At 31.6% G+C, this 23,565-nt stretch overlaps 1 protein-coding gene across 23 annotated transcripts in view; it reads left to right on the top strand.

Moving 5' to 3' along the window:
• LOC123010289 (CUGBP Elav-like family member 4) overlaps positions 1 to 23,565 on the top strand; it is a 372,656-nt gene that overhangs the window by 320,183 nt on the left and 28,908 nt on the right. For 14 of the 23 annotated variants that reach the window (XM_044407045.1, XM_044407033.1, XM_044407034.1 and 11 more), the window contains 2 exons: positions 10,456 to 10,581; positions 22,022 to 22,101. In XM_044407045.1, the coding sequence (XP_044262980.1) occupies positions 10,456 to 10,581; positions 22,022 to 22,101 (206 nt within the window). Of the gene's footprint in view, positions 1 to 6,091; positions 6,300 to 6,324; positions 6,486 to 10,455; positions 10,582 to 22,021; positions 22,102 to 23,565 lie in introns of those variants that run through there. The other 9 variants (XM_044407048.1, XM_044407052.1, XM_044407053.1 and 6 more) reach the window with 5 other exon arrangements.

Here is a 23,565-nt window from a genome sequence, read left to right as displayed (position 1 = left end):
TTCCTAGTCTTTTGTAAAAAAAAATGTTTTTGTATTTCTAGTACTATTAAAATACTGTAACTTACAAATCTTTTTTCCAAAAATGTATTTTGTATCTTCATTTGTTTTAACATTCTTAATCGTATTCTATGTTTTACTACTAAAAACTGATGTCAAATCCTGCCGGTTTCTAAAATGTGTAGAAAGTAAAAATTATATGAAACTCACACTATCAGATTTTGTCGACATTTACAGAATTTTGGTTAGATTTTCTTGGAAAGTGTGAGCAATATTTACGGGAAATGTCAACAACTGTTAGATTAAAAATTCAAAATATAAGGCCCTGTAAGTTAAGGTTTTTTTAATTGTAAAATTTAGACACTTTTGGACCTTTTTGAGCCATGAAAGTATTGCGATCGATATTTTTTTGATTCGTTTACTATCTTTGCTTAGTCACCGCATTTTGCCGTTTTTGACTTTTAGCATGTCCAAAAATTCAACAACAAAAACAATTGCTATTGTGCGAGAGATATGGTTAAATTAATTTTTGCACGGGTGTGACAGCATTGGTGCTATTACGTTTTGGTAAGATATAATAATTCCATTCTACCTTGTTTTCGACTTCTATAAATATTTTTTTTCTGTCTTTGTTAGTTTTAAAATTTGGCAAAAACAACAAAACTATTGAATGCAATAAATCTCATGGAGACGAGAAACATTTTGGTAGTAGTTTATTTGTTAATTAGTTTATAATAAATTTTTTACTTTTATGTGTTGCTTCAATACACTTTGACAAAGAATTTACTATGTTAACAATACTTGTGTTTTTGCATAAAAATCAACACCAGCCATGTCAAAATCAATTAAAACAGCGAGTTTTTTTCCGAATGAAAAAGAATCGGTCCCTGTGGTGCCCCTGCGGCACACACATGTCACGCATCCTCCTCATTTTAAAAACACGTTAAATTTCTCCAGGGTATAGGGGTGCACTCCCGATATGAAATTATTTCTCTTAAAAAAGCCCATTGTATGGGTGCACTATCCTTATTTTGCTTTTGGTTTTCCCTCTGCGTTCATGATTGCCTCGTGTACGAGGTAAACGACTCCGAATTCATACCGGGGCGCAATTAAGTAGCACATTATGGCAATTATTTCCCTTCTCAAAGTAAGTTTAATTGAACGTGCCTTGTGGGGCGTCTGCATCGAGTCATGTGTCGACATTTGATTTCGCATGGTAATTATTTGTGCTTTGGCAATCGATGAAGTTAGTAGTAGCATCCCGTTCTTTGTCATCTTCAAACAAGTAAATTTTGGTTCGTTTCAAGGGTAAAAAAACGAATATTATCAAAGCAAAGATCGATCAAGCGTCAACATCGAGATTCTGGATTGAATAACCAATTAGTTTTTGTTATTGTAAGCCGAGCCTCGTGGTAAAGAGTAAATCAATAAATTTTGGTTACAATGTAAATGATTTTGATTAAACTCGGCGCGCTATGCTCGCCTCGTCCTCCCACCGCCATGTTCTAATTTTATCGAAATAAAAGTCCCTCATCAAAAACAGTAAAACGAGATTATCTCAAGCCTTTCAAAGATGTAATTAAATTATGCGAGGAAATAGCTGTCTCCGATTTTACGAAGAGATAGGATTAATTATTTGTTTCGATCTTAGGAACGGCATTATTTAGACCGGAATTGTGTCGCTCCAACACTCCTTTGCATCGCAATCGTCATTTTTCAACAAGATAAGAACAACTCGAGTTGCTCGAATTCTGATTTGACAAGTGTTAAAGACTTCGAATAAAAATATTACACGATTCGAGACGTTTGACGTGGTCGCAACCCTTGTCTCATCTAATATGAATTCCGAATATTGATCCGAGGGACCCCTTGAATGTTTGATGATAATCGAATTCGGGATCCCATAATTAAGCATTCAAGAAAGACGTAATAGAAAGCTCACAACGCGGAAAGCAGATAAGGTGGATGGGAAGTTAAAAGAAGAAAGTACTTTTATAGCCCAGTCAGGAGACATCGGTTATCAATTCAAACGACTGGAAGACATAGAAAGTTCATAAACCAGACAAAGAGAAACATCAGTCAGCACACATCGCGATTTTTCCAAATAGAATTTTCCAACGCTTCAAAGGCCATCATTAACTTACTTAATTTTCTCTCGTTTCCAAAGCTTTTAATTAAGTAATTGCAATTTCGTAACTCCTAATCATCAAGCGAAGAGAATTAAATTGCCAACTTCCAAACTCTTTGACAATGAAAATGAGGTACAGACACCGATTGGTTTAAGATGCACGCTTCAGCTCTTTGCTAGTTACTTTGAGGTTTTAAACGTTGTCAGCAACATCACTATTGCAAACACAAACAAATGTTTATTGTATAACCGACAAACTCAAGCGTTTTACTCAAGTTTCCAAATTTACGTTGAATAGTCCATCCAGCAAACCATGAGGAGTTTCCGTATCGTTAGATTTTAGTCAAGAGCATAAATCCACGAATAGGGCTTTTCAAATTAGAGGGAATTTGCACCGACGAGTGGAATGAGGGATCGATAAGGTATTTGCAAACAATTTTTAGATCAAATTTGGTTTGAAGAACACAAATATGCATTCCAAAGAAAATTTAGAATTTTTAATCGAAAATATTTGCTTTCTGCGTTTTATTAATTTTTTGGTACACCACACTTACAAAATACAAAACTTTGTAAAAATGTAGAAAAACAATGACTCCGAATAGCAAAACTTTGAATATGAATTAATTGATAAAAAAATCTACAATTTTAGAAAAGTTTTGCTTGCTTTTACGCTATTTGAGAAAAATTTATTTTTCTACTTTCTGTTTACTATGTTTTCTAAGCATTTATAACATGTTTTGAAATTAAATTTGACAATGAAACCTGTTTTACAAAATTTTGTCAGCATATAAGATCAAGATAATTGACGAAGATAATTTTTGATCTTACGGTATTTTGTGTAAAATATATCAGACTGTAGCAAGTTCCTACTAGGAAGGCCATTTTGTATGCTGATTAAAAGTAAATGTCATACATACTTTTTTCCTGTTTTTCTGTTTGTGTTAAAATTTAAAAAAAGTAAACAAAAAGTTTAATAATATTGTAATACAGTTTGTTTAGAAACAGAAAAAGTAGAAAAAATCTTCTTTATCAAAGTTCCATAAACTTTCACAGGGTGATTCAAAAGTGTCGGACCATCTCTTGCGTGGCAATAAAGGACATTCAACAGAGTTAAAAGTTCCCATGACACGAAATTGTTTGAGCCTTTTTTCACGAGATATAGCTTTTTAAAAATGCTGCGTTAATTTTTTGACCGTTCAGATTATGTTTTCTTGAATTTAATTTGCGGAAACGGTAAATCTTGCACATTGAAAACCTGTTGAAAAGAAAATCCAACTTGGGTCTTATAATGTACAAAACATTTAACAAATTGGCAAATTTATCAATAAATTAAATCTAACAACATCGGAAACAAAAGAGCTAAGATGTCTACATTTGGAAAAGAGACAATTCTGTTTTTTCATAAAAAAAGACTTGAAAAATTCATTTTCATGCTTAGCTGAAAGTTCTATCACCATTCGAAAGTTGATCTGACACTTTTAAATCACCCTGTAGTTGTTGACTTCTTACGGTGTTCAAATATTACAAAGAATTTGTACTTTTACTGTTCTTAACAGAGACTTAAATTTTTTGTATAGTGTTTTTTTATATTTTATACCAATTTGGTAAATTTCATTCAATCCAGTTATGGCTTCCAAATACTTTATTTAAAACAATTACTACAAATTACATTTAAGAACGTTTTGGCGTAAAATATGCCATCATCAATGTCATCAAAATAAACTTTAATTTAATTTAATTTTTTTATAGAAATTGCTTTTTGCATTCTTACATAACACAAATCTTTTTTCTCTTAACTGTTCCTATAACCATTTAAAAGATTATTCTAAAAAAATTGAAGAATTAAAAAAAGTACCTTAATTTTAGTGTTCTTAACATTTTTTTTCAAAAAATATATCGTTTGCTAACATATTTCGACAATTTCGAAAGAGATTTTGCACATTCTGGAATAATATCTTAGTTCCTTACTTCCAAATGGTGTACATTTTTCTGACTTTTTTAGAATCTAGCAAAAAAATTTTTCGATCTCCATTAGAGTTTACATCAAAATACTCAAAATATTTGAAATAAGTTAATGTTAAGAAATATTTAGAAAACGCATGACGCACGATTCGATCAGTCAGGATTCTAGATTTTACCCTAGTTACTCCGTGTCTTCAATTAAATTTCTGGTTAACGTGGCGTGTGATTCTGAAATAAATTAAATTGTAAACACTGAATAATATAGAGACAGAAAATACGAAACTTGGAAATCCTCATATCTTCTGTCGCTCTAGTATTCAACTCAAAAATTACATCGCGGTGACTGTAATTAATTGTGATGTTATCGTCAAATAGGCATCAAACTGAAAATCCTAATTTGGGAAGCTTAACCAGCAAATTTTTAGGTCATAATTGTCAAAGGTTTTGGTTTGGTGTGTCTAAACAGTGTAAAGTCCGTTTTTTTCTTTATGTGTGTGGATCAATTAATAATTCGAAAGACGTTTTATTATGGAGAAAACTGTTTTGAGCCTAATATTTATACCCTCTATATCATCATAACAATTGCCTTTAATTTTTGACCTTAGGACCAAACTGTCAAAAGCTGTCAATTGTCAAAAACAGACGGAGTCATATCGAGTTCTTGATTTACACTCAGGGCCGCCACAAGCGGGGGTGCAGGGCGTGCGGCGCACGCGGGCGCCATATCCAGGGGGCCCCAGACGAGCAACAAATTTTAATAAAATCATAAAAAAATGAATTACTTAAACAACAAAAGATACAAAAAAATTAAAATACATAAACATAATTTAAAACAAACTACACCACAATATGCGGAGAAAGTCATTATACTGGAGGTCCGGATGTCAGGAAAAAATGTTGAAAGATTTTGGGGGCGGGTTTTCTACGTCAAAAAAAGAAAAAAAATTGTAAAGACCTATGTTCAGAAATGATTCCTATGGGAGCTAAAAAAAGCTAAAAGATCTTTTTTTGTACTCTAATTAGGAGGGCGGAGACAAGTGACAAGTACTAAAGTTTCCTATAAAACTATATCAATTTTTCAAATTATTTCAATAAATTTAATTTTTTCTAGCAGAATAGATGCAGTTAAACAATTTCAATCTGTAGACTTTTTTATACTCTGATAAAAATATTTGAAGATGATTCTTGGAATACTGCTACTACCCATAAAACTCCTTTACATGCCTTTGTTACAAAATCGTATTAGTTGTTTTCATCACAATTTCAGTTGATATTTTAAACAACATAAATGATGCGTACTTGTAAAAGTGTAAATTTTCTTCAGAATCTAATATTTCAATTTACAAAATATCATTCAAATAAAAGCTTAAAAATATATAATTTCTTTGTTCCGCTTGAACCGAATTTTTATTTCGTAGCGTTGGTCCTCTTCTCGGTTTTATCAAATTCGATTAAACGGGACTGTAGGTAGTATGAAATTAAGGAAAGTACAGTTTTTCAATGTAAAACTTATTTGATTATTTACAACTTTAGAAAACAATATTTTAAATACTTTTTAATTAATTACTTTGATTTATTGACACTTCTTGATAACCACATTTAATAAACATTCTCTTTAGTTTTTAATCTTAACAAAATTCTGTGAATATATTTTTTATAGGTACAAAAGAATACCCATACTTTAATAACAAAAAAGGGAGTGCCAAATTCAAATGTGTGCGTTGAAACCTCTTGCGGTGGCCCTGTTTACACTGCCCCCCTCCAGCAAATAAAAAAAAAATAGACTGTAGACAACCAAACCAGTCACTTTGTCCCCAATTGCAAAAAAGTGGTCTCAAAACTGCCCCTTGCGGGAGATTCCAGCTTCCAACTTTTCGGTTTTGGCACTTGGGCACGATGTGTTCTATTGTTTCGGCAAAGAGATTGCAGATTAGGGTAGCCGTCCCTCGTGGAGGGAGCGGCGATAGCACCAGGACGCCGCTGCTAGGTCTGTTCTGATTACAGAGCTCGCGATGGCGGCCGACATCAGCTGCGGCGGCGTCTGCTGGAAGTAGGGGCAAGGTAACGAGGAGATAGCTAGCTCCCGACCCGCCCGGACCCGGTCAAGTAAGACCACGTCCTGTCCTTGTTGTGGCGTTGTGACAGTGTCGTGCGTATTAGACTGTTGTAGTGCGTTGTTCCTGTGCAGCAATGGTCAGCTCGTTCGTTCGATGTATGTCTAGACGTTGTGTATACCTCTGAATGTATAGTGCAAACTTCTATGTCTTCCGTTATTATATATACTATTTTTAAACACTGCAAGGTGCAGCCGCTTCCACACGCGTGGCCAAGGCCTCAAACTCTGCCAAGAAGGGGCTGCACCGGACCCGTGCGCGATAGGCGCACCTGTGTAAGTATCGTAAGTGTACGCCGCGTAATGTTACAACGCAACTACCAGAGCACTGTCATGTACCCTAAATATGCCTATTTCCAAGCCCACCTCTGTTTTATGTCGCTGATGTATGTTACCACAGAGCTGAAAGGACGAAATGCAACTTATGGACACACAGCGTCTAAACTCAACCCCAGAAGAAACAACAAAATTTTGAAAAAAAAATTAAGTAGCACTTTTGAGTTGGTTGTATCTCTTTGAAAAAAAAATAGTATAAAGCTAGCATTCTTTGAAATTCCATCATGGCAACAATAAAAAATAAAAATTAACAGAAAGGCGGAAATTTTGACATTACATCCCGTAGTCGGAAAGTAATTTACAAAAGACTACCAAAGTTGCAAACCTATCAAAAAACAAAAAAATATATTTGCATAGCAACAATATCACAGACATAGAAAAAAATATTATTTCAATAAATGTGATTGCAAATAAAATAGTACATCTACAAATCCCGGAGGAAATATTATTATTACCTCGGGATAACGACATATTTTCCACCTCGCACTATTATATTTCTCTTCAGAATTAAAAATCTTGATTTTTCAAATTAAAAAAAAAATACACTTGGCGTTTAAACTCAACCTCAGAAGAAACAAAACAGAATTTTGCAAAAAAAGTTAGATGCTAGAAGTAGCACCTTAGATCTCATTTAGTCTATTACAGTTATTTTTTCCTCTTACATGTATCATGTATGAGTATTCTAGTCAAGCAAAAAATAAAATAACATGCTTACAATTAAATTTTGTATTTAAACGGTTTATGATTCTTGTGCTAAAAATTCAATGAGCAACTTAATTTCCGTTTTACAGCCCACTAAAGTTGAGTTCAATTCTAATAAATGATAATCACTAAAAGAGAATCTTAAACAAAAGGTCTTTGAATGTGCATAATACAATACTTTTAAGCTTGAAGTAATAGTACTATTGAAAGTTTAATCAACTCAGATTAACGTATATCAAGGCAAATGAAAATTCACGTTTTGACTAAAGAGTGAAAATAAAGATTTACACAGGATGTCTAGAAAAAAAGTTATATGTCAATGTAGAAAAAAAAGTTCTTGTAGACTTATGTCCGAAAAAGCTTCCTCGACCTTATACAGGATGAATAGACAATATGGAAGCAAAAGTTTTTTGCTTAAACCATTTATTTTTAGAAAAAACTAATTGACGAATAATAAAATAAAGTACATAAAAATGTTATGTTGCTTAAGAATAAAATTTTTCGAAAACTTTTGTTTTTTAATGGCAACCCACTATAATTTTTTTTATATAATTTTTATATAAGGTTGACAAAAACCTTACTTTCGCTACATAGTTAAAAAAAAATCGTTTTTTCAAAAACGGTGGGTCGTAAAAACCAACACAAGAGACAACTAACAAATTCCAGTATATAGTAAAAATTTGCATAAAAGTTTTCCAAAGCAAAATTTTTTGCTTTTTTTTGTTTTTTGGCTCATCCCCTCGAAGTACGACACAAATTTTTTGATAGTACTAGAACGATTCAAAAGTATCGGACCACCTCTTGAGTGGTGATAAAGGACATCCATCTGAGTTAAAAGTTCCCATGACAAAAAATTGTTTAAGGCTTTTTTTACAAGATATAACTTTTCAAAGATTAGATTTTACATTAAGTTTTTAGAAGTTCCGATTATGTAATGTTAAATTTAGTTATATATATATGATGTAAAAAACATTTTCCTACGACCATATACGAAACTAGATCATAACACAATTACATATGCTCGAAAATTGGCAATATCGTACGAGGTCGAAAACCTGTGCGATTTGTTTTCGCACTGTGTATTAGAAATCTAACGCACAATTCACACTCGAATGTTTTTTTTTTCATTTAACGTATTTTTTTTTTGTATCCATTATAAAAAATAAATCGTTATTCAACGTATTTTTGTATCCATTATAAAAAATAAATCATTATGAAAAAAAATATATTTATGGTCGTAGGAAAAATAGTGTACAAAACTTGCAGGAAAGTGTCTAACGCACTCGTGGTATTGCCTGCACTCGGATATCGCCTCGTGCGCAACTTTCCCGCTTGTGCGTTATTTATCACTTTCCGTGCTCGTTATGTAATATACCATTAACAAACTAGAAAATTAGTTAAATCTAACAACATCGGAAACAAAAAAACTAAGATGCCTACATTATAATATAAAAATTGACAGTTTTATTTTTTTTCAAAAAACAGCTTGAAACAAAAATTTAAATTAATTTTTATGCTTAGCTGACAGGATTCTATCACCATTCGAGAGTTGGTCGACATTTTTGAATCACCCTGCATATTTAACGCCAAAAAATTACTCCGAATGTAAATTATTGTAAATTTATCTCAAACGTTTATTGAGATAATTGAAAAAAAAATGAAAAAGACCTTTTGCTCATCATTTTCAAAAAGCTCCGTTTAGAAGCATTCCCGGACCATACTCGTATGTCCATAGAAACTTTTTTTCTGATATTAACTTAAAAAATCACCCACAGAAATCTTTTGACGTATTTTCTTAACAATTTTTTGTAATCATTATAAAAAAAGCAAATTGGTTATTACTTATTAGAAATACCGTTTCCCAATTTCAGTAAATAAAAAAACTTTAGAAATATTTTTTTAAATGTACAGTTTTTACCAAAAATAGAAAATCAGAACTCAGAGAATGTGGGCATCCAACATTATTGTACAATATTTATTGGATATGAAATAAGATGGATATGAAAATAGTAAATTCTTTTGTATATTTTTAAAGACACAATCATCTGTAGAAATACAGCAACTGACCGAAGCTAAATATTCTAAGTTATCACATTTTTTATCTTTATTAAAACATAAATAATTTCGTTTTTGTTTTTGGTTATTTTTAATTCATAAAATGATTAAAGACGTATTTTTTTAGACAAAACAGAATTTTACTAAATTTTGACTTTTCACTCCGACTATTCATGACCATCCACGAATTTAAATTTGTCACTAAACTTGAAACTTGAAACGACAAGCAGACTAGTAGGGTGACAACAAACCCTACGGGAACTGCTGCAATGTTTGGTGGAATATTTCAGACATTGACATAACCACCATTGAGAACGGTAGCACAGAATCAGAAAGCAATTACTGTTTAGTCAGGAAAATCATTAATTTTTTTCATTTTTTAATAAAACAGATTTTTTGCACGATATTTATTTAGGACAGTTAATTAATTGGGATTCACCATTCCGTAAACAACGAAACGGAAATTTGTAAATAGTCAATAGAAAAGTAAATAAAATGGAAAATGTTTTTAATTTAGCAAATGGATATATGGTGAGAGCAAAAACTAGTCACAAGTAAAATAAAGTGTGAAAGGAGTTTTTTCTTCGGTTGAGTTTAGATTGATTGTAAAGTGATTTGAATGAGTGTAGCGTAGGACATGAAATGCAAACATTCTTTTTCCAATTATGCTAATTCTCTGTCTGCTTCGAATCAGTCTTGTATATGAAATTCAAAGTCGGATGTTAGCAGAATCTCATAAATCATAAAACAGTCTGAAGTTCGTTGCAACTTTGTACAAATTCTCCAATGTTCCACATTAGCCTCGGTCGCAAAAAGCGATTAGTCGTCAAAGTTCCGTCCATTATCTTAGCAGGCAGTCCTTTCGGCTATAATGACCTCTGGGTCGGTAGAGAGGCGCGTTTTTGATGATCCTTTATGGGTCGTCCTGATTTAGAAGCGACTTTGATCCAATTACGCTCCACCACTCTTTCTAATAATCCTCCCATCCCGGATCCTTCCCGATGACTAGTTCCAGTAAATCGATCGCTAGCTCCTAAGCTCGTACCTTGAGTGTCGATATTAGCGGAATTTTCAATGGACTTGCACCTGCGTTAGTTATGTTTATGTGTTTCGCAGCTGCTCGACTCCTTCTAACTTTTTCTTTGTTTTTCTGCGACCGCAGATCGAAAGCTGTTCGTGGGTATGCTCAGTAAGCAACAAACCGAAGAAGATGTCAGACAATTATTCGCGCCTTTTGGAACTATAGAAGAGTGCACGATACTTCGGGGACCCGACGGAGCTAGCAAAGGTAATCAACGTTTTTTAGTTTTTTGAGTAATTTCTACGACGGACGCTGAACACGTTTCCTATTCGGCGTGCGGAAAATTGGAATGCGTTGCTTTTCATGATTACTGTCAACTTTAATTCAGATATACGGGAATAGTTCACAAGAGATGACAACATGAACATAATTGCATTCCTTGGTGGCGCTCCGACTCGATTCGCACCAGATTACAATTCACGTTTTTATACTGAAACAAATGGCTGTCATGTTGTTCATGTTTAACTACAAAAATTCGAATTTATCACAACATTGCGAGAAATAAATTACTCAACCACTACAAGCACAAGTATATGTAGTAAATTTTTGACCAGGCTCCAGGCCTTGGCCCATATTTTTATACTTCAAAATTAAACCAAAAAAAATTATATATTTAAGTATATAAGAGTTTTGTCGAAAAAACAGATTTCTTCAGATTGGAAAGACTGTATTTAATAAACGACGCTGTTGTGTAATAGTTAGTTAAATATTTCATCCCGGCCTAGGACTTACAGAAAAGAAATTTTTTATAATTTCCAAAAATCATTTTAAAATATAATGAACTATTTTAATAGTCCAATATTTTTCCGAATCACATTTTGGCTCTTATTTTCAATTTTTATACAGCTTAAAATTACCAGAAAAGTGCACCTTATCAATAAAAAAAAATAATCAAAAAACTTGACTTCAAAAAAAGTTGGTGACTTTATTAAGCTTTTTTATTTCTAAATATGATGCACTCAATTTCAAAGCGCTCGTTATACAGATGTGACATTTGATGAGATTATTTAATAGTAGGATATTTTATTATTATTTTAAAAACTTTTGTAATTCTCTACTACTTTTGAAAGTAATAAAAAAATGTTCTTAATGTGTTCTTAAAAACACACTTTCTCTTTGAAAAATCAAAGACAAGGAGGTTTCTAAGAAAACTGTTTTAATTAGAAACTTTATGACCAGTTTTATAATTTTTGAAAAAGTTGCTTGTATTAGCTTGTATTATAAATTAAACTGTTCAAAAAATGTCTACTATTTAAAAAAAATAAATAAAAATGTTATATATTTTTTTAAATTATTTTAATTTTTTGATTTTCGAGGGTGTTCATGTTTGTATTAACTAAAACAGATGTTTTAATAATGTAAAAACAATTTTTGTCAAACCCGGTGTATTTACAAAACTTCAAAGTCTGAGAAAACGATAATAGTATATTATACGTAAAGAGAGAAAAATGCAGGATTTTTCGTGAGGACTATAAAGCACCAAAGAAATAATAGCATTTCTGTCCAGTGGTGTATAGTAGGTATACTATACACGACTTGGTTGTAATTCTTTAAAGATAGCATAGCAGATAGCAAAGATAGCTATCATTTTTTTAAATGTGATCACATCAACAATAAAAAAAATAATTATTAAAATAAAAGTTTTGTAAGAATAAAAATTTCATAAAAAAATTTTAAACCAAGTTAACAGGAAGTCGGAAAATTTGACATTACATCCCATTAGTCGGAAAATAATTTAAGTATTACCTAAGTAATCAATTTTAACTGAAAGAAAAATTTATTATTTAAATAAATGTGATTGCAAATAATATAGTATACAAATCAATACAATACAAATAATAGTATAGTATACAAATCTCAGAGAAAATGTTATTACCCCTTGAGCTCTATCCAATCTCTAGACTGCGCTTCTCGAGTGGATATCTGAGCCCTCAGGGGCATGTAATCTACTATTATATTCCTGTTCAGAGTTATAAATCTTATTTTTTCAAATTAAAAAAAAAGTACACAAGCGTTTAGAACCATAAATATGTTATATGAGACAAAAATTTTATGTTAATTAAACTTATTCAATGTGACAGAAATTAGCAAAAATCAACAACAAAACAAAATTCTAAATAAAAAATCCTTCAAACAAAATATACGTTTGCCAAAATTTTTGTTTTTTTTGTCCATTTGCTTTGTAATTTGATAAATAAAAAAAATAATTAACAAATTTCTCAGTTTCTGAAATTAACATCAGACCCGAAAGACATTTTTATGAAAAATAACTTCCACGACTCAAATTGCAAAATCGCAAAATTAAGTAGAAGACACTTTTATTAGCTATCTTTTAAGGATAAATAAAATATAAATAATATACAGGGTGTACCCAATATATCAAATTTTCAATTTCTGAAAAGTTTTAGGTAAAATTCTCAAAATTTATGTAATGGTAGAAATGGCTTAGTTGACCTTTCAAAGTTAGTAATGAATTTTTCCCAAAAATGTGAATTGCTTTGTGCCGACTCGTCGCATCGGTCAGCCAATTTCCCATTCGCTTTTGGTGGAAATAGTTCGTAGTAACTCCCCCGAAAATAAGAGTTAGTTATTACGTGAGCAAATAACAAGTCAGTTATCGTTGGAAATTACCGAGTGCGGCACTGCGAACGCGATATGAAACCTAAATAGCGTGTTACAGCTTTCGCCCTCTAGTAATTAGGATTTGAGAACAAAGTGTGAGCTGAGGGCATCGTGGGGCGACATCGCCGCCCCCGCACAAAGGCCCTCGAACAGCCCCCGGCTAAGGTCTTGTTAGCGCATTCCGAAATGCAAATTAGCCCGTTTTCGCCATTCGGAGGGGTGCTTATATTAAATTTTTGGTTTGTTTTCAGCGGCGAGTTTGCGCAACCGATCGACGGCATTATTAGACAAGATTTTTTTCAATTTGGGGGAAAATCGATAGACTCGGTATTATTTGTCGAGTGCAGCTGCAATTGAGTCTAAGTACGGTTTAATTAAAACATATAATTTTAAAAAAAAATCCTGTTTGCGTTTTTAGGCGGGGATTGGCTTTGGTTCCGCTTTTCGTCGAATAAAATTTAATTAGAGTTTCATTAATTACTTTACTAAATCCTGTTAGAGCGCTGATTCGTAATTGGCCACGGATTTTCATTAGATAAATTTTTTTCAGATCGAAATTCTATCAAGAAATAGAAATATACCCCTATTTTGTTCTTTATTAAAATTCCATTAATTTGAATTTAGGGTCAGCTTTCCAAGATTTTTATTAGCAAAACCGTTCTGCTAAATCAAAGCGTTTCAAATTGAAATTTTATTACACTTCCAATAGGGATTAATTTACATTTAAAGAACGAGTTATTACATTCTCAAGATTCAAGAATGCGACTTGAACATTTTTCATTTCCAGTTTCAAGGTTACTTATTAAAATTAATTAGTGACAGTTACAGCTTCAATTATTACGGAAGTAATTTAAAGCTATGTCACGCTTGCACAGCGTTAGTGTGAGGTCTGAAAGCTTTCAGCTGAAAAAGAGAATTAATTTTACTCAAACTACAAGCGCTCCACGAAAATTGAATAAGTTGTGACTCTACTAATTCTAGTCGTATTTTCACACAAATTATGAATAGAAAACCCTCTTATTAACGCGCTTCTTGACATGTAGTTCCAACAAAAGAGAAAATTAAAACCCAAAAAAACACAAATTAATTAGCACCGAAGTACGCAAAACGATATTAGACTCATGAAAACAAAATCCAACAAAACAAAATGCAAAATACAACGGAATTAAGAAAAATATACAAGGTGACTCACAGAGAATTACGTGACAAAAAATTTTAACTTAAAACGAAAAAAAAAACAAAGACAAAAAATAGAATAAATTATTAATTTAAATGTTTAAAACAGACAAATACAAAAAAACAACAAATAGTTTTTAAAAAAAGAAAACAAAAAATACACTTTTATTTAACAGTAAAAAACACAAAACAAATTAATGACACAGCCAAATATATAAACGGAATTAGGTACAGGATGCTTCATGAAAAATGACCCAAGGAAACTTAAGTAACAAATAACGTAACACAAAAAAATAAAGGTTTTTTTACTGAGAAAGACTCAACAAAATTAACAATTGTCTGTACAGAACGACTCATAGTATCTTGTTTTTTTTTTCTAATTTTTCTAATCCCTTTAAAATTAATTATTTGAGAGACAATTTCCTCAACTGAGGCACAGTTTGGCTTCCAGATCGTAAATAAAATCCGAGACTAAATAAGCACCTATATTTTCCGTTGATGTTTAATTTACTTTCTTCCAAAAGTAGGTTACAGTAGCTGGATGAGATTTGAGTTAATTTTAAGTTATGGAGAAAATTCCTAATTAAACTTTTATTAAACTCTTAGTTGCATTTTACGATATCAGGACGTTAGAAGCGATATCAGAAATGAAACCCTACGCCCTATCTTTCCAGATCCGACAATATTTTCACTCTTATATGCGTCTTTATATTAACTCATTTGTCAGTTTAATATCATCTTTGAAGTTGAAATTCGTTTCAGAAAAATTGTTGGATTTCAAAGCACTAGTAATGAAATTTAATTTAAGAGAGGAATTGAGAAAATGTAGACATTAGAATTTATCTGAAACGTTAGAATTATTTCAGAAAATTTTGTTTAAATAAGCACTACTAATGAAATTTAATTTAAGAGAGGAATTGAGAAAATGTAGACATTAGAATCTATCTGAAACGCTAGAATTATTTCAGAAAATTTTGTTTAAATAAGATATATGTTTTCATTTTTTATGCTTTACTGATGTCTATTTCAAAACTTCTAAATGAATATTTGGAATGTAAATACATTTTATGAAAAGTTTACGTTTACGAATGAAATGTTTTATATTTAACGAAACTCGGAGAGCTGAAGGGCATTTTTTCATTATATTTACTGGAAAAACTCAATCCATTAACAGAGCTAGGGTGACTTTTAGTCGAAAAGTTTCATTTAATTTTGAAACCAAACTCAAGCATTTTTTTCTACTATTATGTATATTGCAACAAACAATAAATAAATGATTATGTAGAAAATTGTGTGAATTGCAAACTTAAAAACATTGAAACATTCGAGTTAGTTCGTATTTAGCAAACAAAAGGCAGAACGTTTTGGTGGAGTCGTAGTGAAACGTATTAAATTTGCGTAGTTGAGCGACAGGTAGAGTAGCTAGAGTTGCATTTCCCAACTTTTCTACATACTGAAAGTTAATAACAACCGAAGTGGGATTTCTTTTCCGCTTGATGGAGTCCACAAAGAAGCCAAAGTTGGCAAAGGTAGCGTTACTAGGAGCCAGAAACAGATTTGTGTATTTCTTTGTGTTGGCTTTTTCTTCATCTCTTCCATTTACTAGACGAGTGCCTTTCGCGTTTGTGCCGAATTAAGGAATTACCGCATCACCTGGAAAGTTTTTTCGACGTTCTTTCGCTGAATCTCCCAAAGAATGTGTCTTTCGATTTAAAAGAACGGATCTTTGTATCGGAGACAGGCAGTCGTGTGAACTTTTAAATTTAGACAGTTTTTTCACTCCCGAGGGTCACAGCATCACTTGCTTGCGGCTTCAATCAAACACCCTATTTTGGTGGAATGACGAGGAGGAGAACGATGATTTCACGCTTTGTGGAGGTTTTCGAATTGATTGACAGGTGGAATATGTCGAAAATTTTTATAAATATTTAAAAAAATTACTACTTTAATTTTAATTGACATAAAATGGACAAAAAATCATACGAGACTGAAAATCGTCATTAAAATGTTTTCTCACTTGACTGAATATAACAACATACAAGGCGGGAGCACATTTTTATGCAAACTTAAGATACATACAAAGTGCGCCAGAACTCACGCCCTAGAGAAAAATAAGATAAGTTACCAGGAACATGGAAATAGTATATTACATAACGAGCACGGAGAGCAACAAAGTGGGGAGTGTTATGCACACGAGGCGTCAGCCGAGTGCGTTAGACACTTTTCAGCGAGTTATGTACACTATTATTCCTACGGCTCCGCAACCTCACGACAAAAAAAACACTATTATTTTCAATGAAACGATTTAAAATGTTTCTCTTAAAGATCTAAAATTGACAGTTATTAAATTAGGCGTCTATTAATACTAAAAACAGACTTACTTATTTTGAAGTTATTAGAGTTTAAATTTTGCACTTGACTTTATTTATTTATGTTGGAAAAATATTTTTTTGCTACAAGCTAACAAGGAAACTGTATGCTAAATTGTAACTCTGTTTAATGTTATTTGTGGCTTTTATTGATAAAATCTTTACTAAATATTTATAAAAAAAAATAATATACAAAATCATCAGTATCATTAAGTAGACATAAAAAATGTCAAATATCAAATTTTTTTGACAGATAGAATTTTTTTTAAACATTTTTTCCATGTTGCTTACTTGAAATTTTTCTCTGGGGAGTTCTAACACACCTTGCATAAAACAAAACAAAAAACATATAAATAGACAAGAAAAAACTTTAGACTTCAATTGTTTTACCAACAAGTAAAACCAAAAAAACTACAATTCTGGAGCTCAGTTTTTACTTTTTGTATTTGAACTCAAAGAAAGCGATTCTTTTCTTATTCTTTATTTTCTTATTATTTTTTGCTTTGTTTCTTCTAAAAAAATATAATATCATATTTTGAACAAAATAATTTTTTGACCGTATTTTCATTCTAAAATTGAAATCGTTGAACAATAAATAATTCTGTTTTGGAACGCCTGTTATTCATCTGCATTTTACATTGATAATTTTTTGTTCTAAACATTATTTTTTACTCTAAACATTTTTTTACATTTTATTAAATATAACTACTAATTGCCTAGACAAAAATAAATTGTTAAACACATAGTTACAAGTGTGAAATAATTTTCGTAAAACAACAATAAAATTGTAGAACATTTATTTTTCAATGTTTTACTAACCATTTTTGAGTAAGTTTTTTCTTGTTCTTGTTCTTGTTTCTTGTCTTGAATGTGTAGTTTTTCAAATTTTAGTTAATTTTAAATTAAAACCAGCCCTTGTATCGAGTTATTCTGGTATGTATGTCGAGATAAAACAACAATAAAATTGTAAACATTTATTTTTCAGTGTTTCACTAACCATTTTTGAGTAAGTTTTTTCTTGTTCTTGTTCTTGTTTCTTGCCTTGAATGTGTAGTTTTCCAAATTTTCGTTAATTTTAAATTAAAACCAACCCTTGTATCGAGTTATTCTGGTATGTATGTCGAGATTCCTCCCCGAATTCGCTGTTTACCCCTCCAGTGCACTAATATTCCAATCCTTTCCACCCACAAAGCCCGTGATGATTGCCAGTACCGCAAACGTTTTCATTTCTTTCCCGGCATCCCTCTCGATCGGTGATATCATCAAAGGCCCTGGAATATTTCACGCTCCGGACGTTCTTCCAAAGCGAACCCCGGAATACACAATTCTTATTTATTACGCTATAAGTTTCTACCCGAGTTGCCACCACAAATATAAGTGTTTTACCCTGAAATTAAAAACACGGGCCGTCTTTAGTGTCGAGCTCACCGCACCGTGCATTAATTTCTAAAACGAGATCAAGTCTTTGTTTCGTGAAAATCGCCAATTAATTGCAGCTCCGAGGATCCCACTCTCTAAATACACTCGACGGAATTCCAATATAAAGGGACTGGGGCTCATAAAATACCTGCCTTGCCAACATACGTGCAATAAAAGAAAAGGAGAGTGTTTAACTCTATGGACGAGGTGAAACCGACTTTGTAAACAACGTGTTTTACAAAGAAAAAAGATATGAATTCCGGGGAAAAGTTGTTATTTACGCAAATATTCATATCTTTAGAAAAGAAGTGAATTTTGCTTGTGTCAATATGTGTGATAATATCTTGTAACTAATTATATTTGATTGCTTTATTAAACCCTGAAAATTTTATTCACTTTGATTAAAGTCGGTCAAAAATTTCTCATTGAGACTAAAAACGCTTGGAGAATATTCCTTGAATATAATTCCCCGAAGTTAAGAATTGTTGCGCGTTTGATTATTCAATAAGTTTCCGTTAAAACTGAGGCATGTTTTTATTGGAATTTGTTCGGAAGTTGGGGGAAGAGCGGATTAGGTTTTTGCATTTTCAACAGGCGCGCATTGAATTTTCGCGATTTATTTTGAGAGAAGGTGTGGTTAAATGGGTTTTTACGAAACTGAAATGTAGAATTATTAATTAGAGTTATGGATGTACAAACAAGTTTTAACTAACTGAAATTGAGAGAAAGTTGAGGAATATGAAGTTCGGTCTCAATAGTTACAATTATAACATGGCTACGACTAAATTAATGTAGTTTATGTTTGCCTCACTGAATTATATTCCTGATTAGTTTTATTACATTTGATAAAAATTTCAACATGTGTTCTGTTGTAGAACTGTTGTTCAGCGTGTATAAGTTGCAATTAAATTAGTCTATTATAACATTTACCAGTTCATTAAATATTCATTTTACGGAATTACGTACCTATAGATAGCGAACTTGTTAAAACTAGAACTAATATAAATTTCGGCATTTCTGCATGAAACCTGAAGAGCTTTCAGAACTAAAACTAAATATGTGCTGTTTAATGAGTACAAATTACAGATAATGTTACAGAAATAAGAATAGTTGACTTAACTCCATTTATCAGTAAAACTTAGAGAATAGATTAGGCAACTTAAGCAAAGAAAAAAGTGCGATGTCAAATTAGTTAAAACAAAATTCAACTTTTTGTTCTTAGAACGTTTCAGACAGTTACATTAACTTATTATGTAAGCTAATGTTATTACATTTCATTAACTCAAACTTGAAAACAGTTTTTCCATTTTTTTCATTATGTACACTTTAAGTTTCGAATATTACAGACCTTTGAAAGTCAATTTAAACTATTTTTATCTTTTTTGCTAAAAGAAACTAGTTTTTTTAATTGTGGAATCCAAAAAAAAAAAATTTGTGACAAACACAAATTTGTGTTCAGCTACACTGTTATAAATAATTCAGGCTTTAGAAATTGTTTAAATCTGGTTTGAAATAATGTTTGTTCTTTTATATTTGTATTCTTTACCAACTATCTACTTAAAATTTTGACTGAATTTTAATTTATATTCATTATGTACTAGAATTAACTAGAATTGTTGAAAACTTGGTTAAAAATAATAATGAAAAAAGTCACTTTAAACAAGTTTCTTTAGTTTTATGTCAAAACCTAAATTAGTTTAACTAGTTATTCTATAGGAATTAAAAGAGTCAGAAAAACCCAAATTAATTGTGACTGAAAAAAACTTTATAGAAAAATAGAAATCAAATAAAGAAACCGATTAAAACCAGTTTGTTTGGATTACTTGAGTTTTCTTGTTCTTGTAAGCCAAAGGCTTGAGTCGCAGTTAAAACTAAACTCAAACTTTTTAAACTCAAACTAAAAAAAACGGTTATTTTCTTACAGTTTTTAACCGTTTTGCATGTCCTTTACTTGTCGTTCAGCTTACAAACAAACCCTTGTGAGAGTAATTAAATGATTTTTTATATTTAAATTATAAAAGTCATTTTAAACAATATAAAAACATTCTTAAAAACTAAAAAAACTAATCTGCCGTATTAAAACTATAAAGTCCCATGCCTGGAACCAAGCAAAACCAACTGTTTTCTTGCAATTTTTAACGAGATTTATTTTAGACATTTTGCAGGGCTAAGACATTAGTAAAAACTAGTTTGAACAAGTTTTTGTTTATTTATTTTTTTATTTTTGTTCATCTAATTCAAAAAACTTATACTGGATCTCCGGAAAGTCGCACACTTCCTTGAAAGGGAGTAATTGGGTAGTCCCTCAGAGTACTGAAAAAATGTTTAAAAAATTCTAATTCTAATTCTTGAATATGTGTTTTTGTAACTATTCACTAAAGGTACTAGAATTTTGCCAATAAAAGCCACAAATTACACTAAACAGTTACAGTTTAGGGGATACAGCTTTTTTGTTTCCTCTTCCAATAGCCTGTAGTAAAATAACTTGGAAAATTATTTTTTCAACAGAAATAGTGTCAAAATGTAAAATTTATACTCTCATACTTAAAAATTTTTATAGATTTTTTTTAACCTAGTGGGGTTTAAAAAATGACGCACTAAAACTATAGTACGCTGTCTAGAAGCATTTGGTGAGAGGGCCAAATATTTAAACAATGTTACATTTGCACGTGGATGAAGGTTTATTTTATGGTAAATCTGGCAACTGGGTATACCTACTTTGAGAAAATCAAGAGAGTTGCCATCGAATAATTCAATTCTTGAATTTATTGTTACCTTTAAACGTTGCCGCATCGATTTTTGCATAATTATTGATAATTTAGAAGAACTACGTTTGAAGATTCTTACACAAAACCCCCACTGTGCAGAAAAATAAAAACCAAGATTTTTTAAAATACTTTTCCCTCACTCACCAAATAATTCTAGACACCATACCATAGTTTTAGTGCGGCATTTTTTAAACACTCTATACAGGATGCGCCAGAACTCGCGTCCCAATAAAAAATGCCATATAAGGTAAGATACCAGGAACATGGAAAAAATGTTAAAAAAATTTTATCTATAAAAATTTCGAAGTTATGAGGGTTTAAAGTTTGCATTTTGACTCTATTTATTTCTGTTGGAAAAATAATTTTTCAAGTCTTTTTGCTATAGACCATCAAAAGAGAAAACAAGAAAGCTGTATCCTATCCTGTATCCTCTGTTCAATGTTATTTGTGGCTTTGATTGGCAATTTTTTTGTTCCTTTACTAAATAATTGTAAAAAAACATATACAAGATCATCAATATCATTAAATAGACATAAAAAAATGTCAAATGTCCAAAAATATATGTCAAAATTTTTTGACAGATAGAATTTTTGAAACATTTTTTTCGTGTTCCTGATATCTTACCTTACTTGAAAATTTTCTCTGGGGCGCGAGTTCTGGCGCACCCTGTATATCTTGTTGTTTAGGGCACCTGCCTGATGATGCAGTGTCACGGAGGTGCGCGACTTTTCGGACACTTTGTATGTAAATCGTTAAATGATTTTAAAATAAAAATAATAATATTTTTAAACAATGTAAAAAAAATTCGAATAGCACTTGTGCTATACTTACTAAAACTGTTAAAAATATTTTTTGTATGAAAAAAATTTAAAAAAAACAATAAAAGATGTTATTGTATTGTAAAAAAAGCATTTCAAATTATATGCAAATTTTAATTATGTTTTCCTGCTTAAAATTAAAAAAATTGACAAAAGTGGTCACTGAAATCTACAGTCTGATTCATGTAAGATTATGTATTGCATCTTATTTTCTCAAGACCCGACATCTTACATAAATCAGCCTCTAGTGCTTAAGGTAAGCCCAACTTTATTTAGTTTTTTGTGGTAATCGTTATAAATAACTTTTATTAATTTATTAATTGTGAACATTGAGTAAAATTTTACTTCTATTTTTGATCGATGCGCACAAATTATTCTCCCGGTGTTCGAGTATCGTAGCGTAAAAAATTACTTTTAATAAGGCATATTTCGGCGATACATTTTTAATTTATGGTGTCATTTTCTATGTTTATAGGTTGCGCTTTCGTGAAATACAGTTCGCATCAGGAAGCGCAGGCGGCCATTAATAGCTTACACGGGAGCCAAACTATGCCGGTAAGTTGCAATTTCTTCTCTTTATAATATCGACACGATGGAAAAAAATCGTCACCGTCGTTGATTAACGATCCGCTTCGGTTAAACCCCGGAATATGCATGATGGGTGTGTTCGCGAGACAGACCACACTCGAAATTCGCTTTATTTACGAGAGGAGTGTGCACGGGCCCATCACAGCCAACAAATACATAACAGCATGCAATATTAATGAAGCACCAAAAGCAGTGGCTGCGTTCGCCGACAAACCGCCAACGGTTGTTATTCTATGGAAATGAGAGTCGACCTGCAGGTTGCAAATGAGGCAATAGCGACGGGCATATGCCCCATTCGGGCGGCAGAGGCGGACGCCGAACTATGCAGATTTTGTGTACTCAGTCATTATGGCCACTTGAGCGTTCTATTTGTTCGGAGTTTAGACGCAGGAAAGCTTTCTCGTGTTACGCGCAAAAATTGCTACCAAAATCAACCCTCAAGACAAAAATTACAAAAATTTACTCAAAAAACTTCATATTTTCCCCTCCTCTGCAACGTAATTCAAATTTTTGCGACAAACTCCATTAATAAATTTAAATAATGATGGTGGAGGGTGTAACGAGGACGTGTCACGTGTAAACGTAATCCTGTGGGAAATGTCCACTGCTGGGTATAATAGCCTAGCAATGCCCTAACTCACCTCTTATAGAAATTTATCAATACGGGATTCAGCCTGATACCAAAATAATTAGTCACGCTTAACCTCACGCTTCCGGATATATGGGCAAGAGATGGGAGGATTATGCGTTTTGGTGGATGCGCCGGGACAATTTCAATAGGACTAATTTGGTGTTTTGTTAAAGCTGACAAAATAATTCATTTTACTTGCATGATGTTAATATTTAAATACGGTTAGATGCCTCTTGTTTAAGCACAGTAAACAGATTAATTAAGGGAGTAAAATCAATATTCCAATATGTTTATTCACATTTTTTAAATTTAAAAATTTATTTCATCCTGTTGTGAAAATTAGACTTGTTTTCTTTTTTTTTTTCATTTACGTTGTTTTTATGTCCAATGTTTACTTTAGCACATCTTTCAAAATACTTTTTGCCGTTTTAAATTTAATGATATTTATTTTCCTGAGACTTAAGTAAGACGACTCGTTTGGGTATGATTTAATACTACACATGGTAAAGTAAGACGGCTCTAATATACGATACATTTACATTATTAAGCTCGTTTTATTACGCAATAAAAATTAGCATAATTATTGACAATTTCCCTCAAATTAGGTTTAAAACATTTTAAGTTGAACTTTTGATTCATAAATACTCGTAATTTTATTGCTTGTAATAGCAGTAAAATTTAACACAACAGTGTCACTATAATTAATTGGAAAATAAAACATGTTTTAAAATAGCACTTGAAATATTCATTAAACAAACAAGTAATGAAAGGATTATAAATTTTGGTGGATGCGCCGGGTT

The sequence above is a fragment of the Tribolium madens genome, unplaced genomic scaffold (assembly GCF_015345945.1).
Source record: "Tribolium madens isolate multiple individuals breed KSU strain unplaced genomic scaffold, Tmad_KSU_1.1 Scaffold_7;HRSCAF=85;Tcas5.2_LG10, whole genome shotgun sequence".
In the NCBI taxonomy this organism is placed as follows: domain Eukaryota; kingdom Metazoa; phylum Arthropoda; class Insecta; order Coleoptera; family Tenebrionidae; genus Tribolium; species Tribolium madens.
This window is presented reverse-complemented; position numbering and strand designations above follow the sequence as displayed.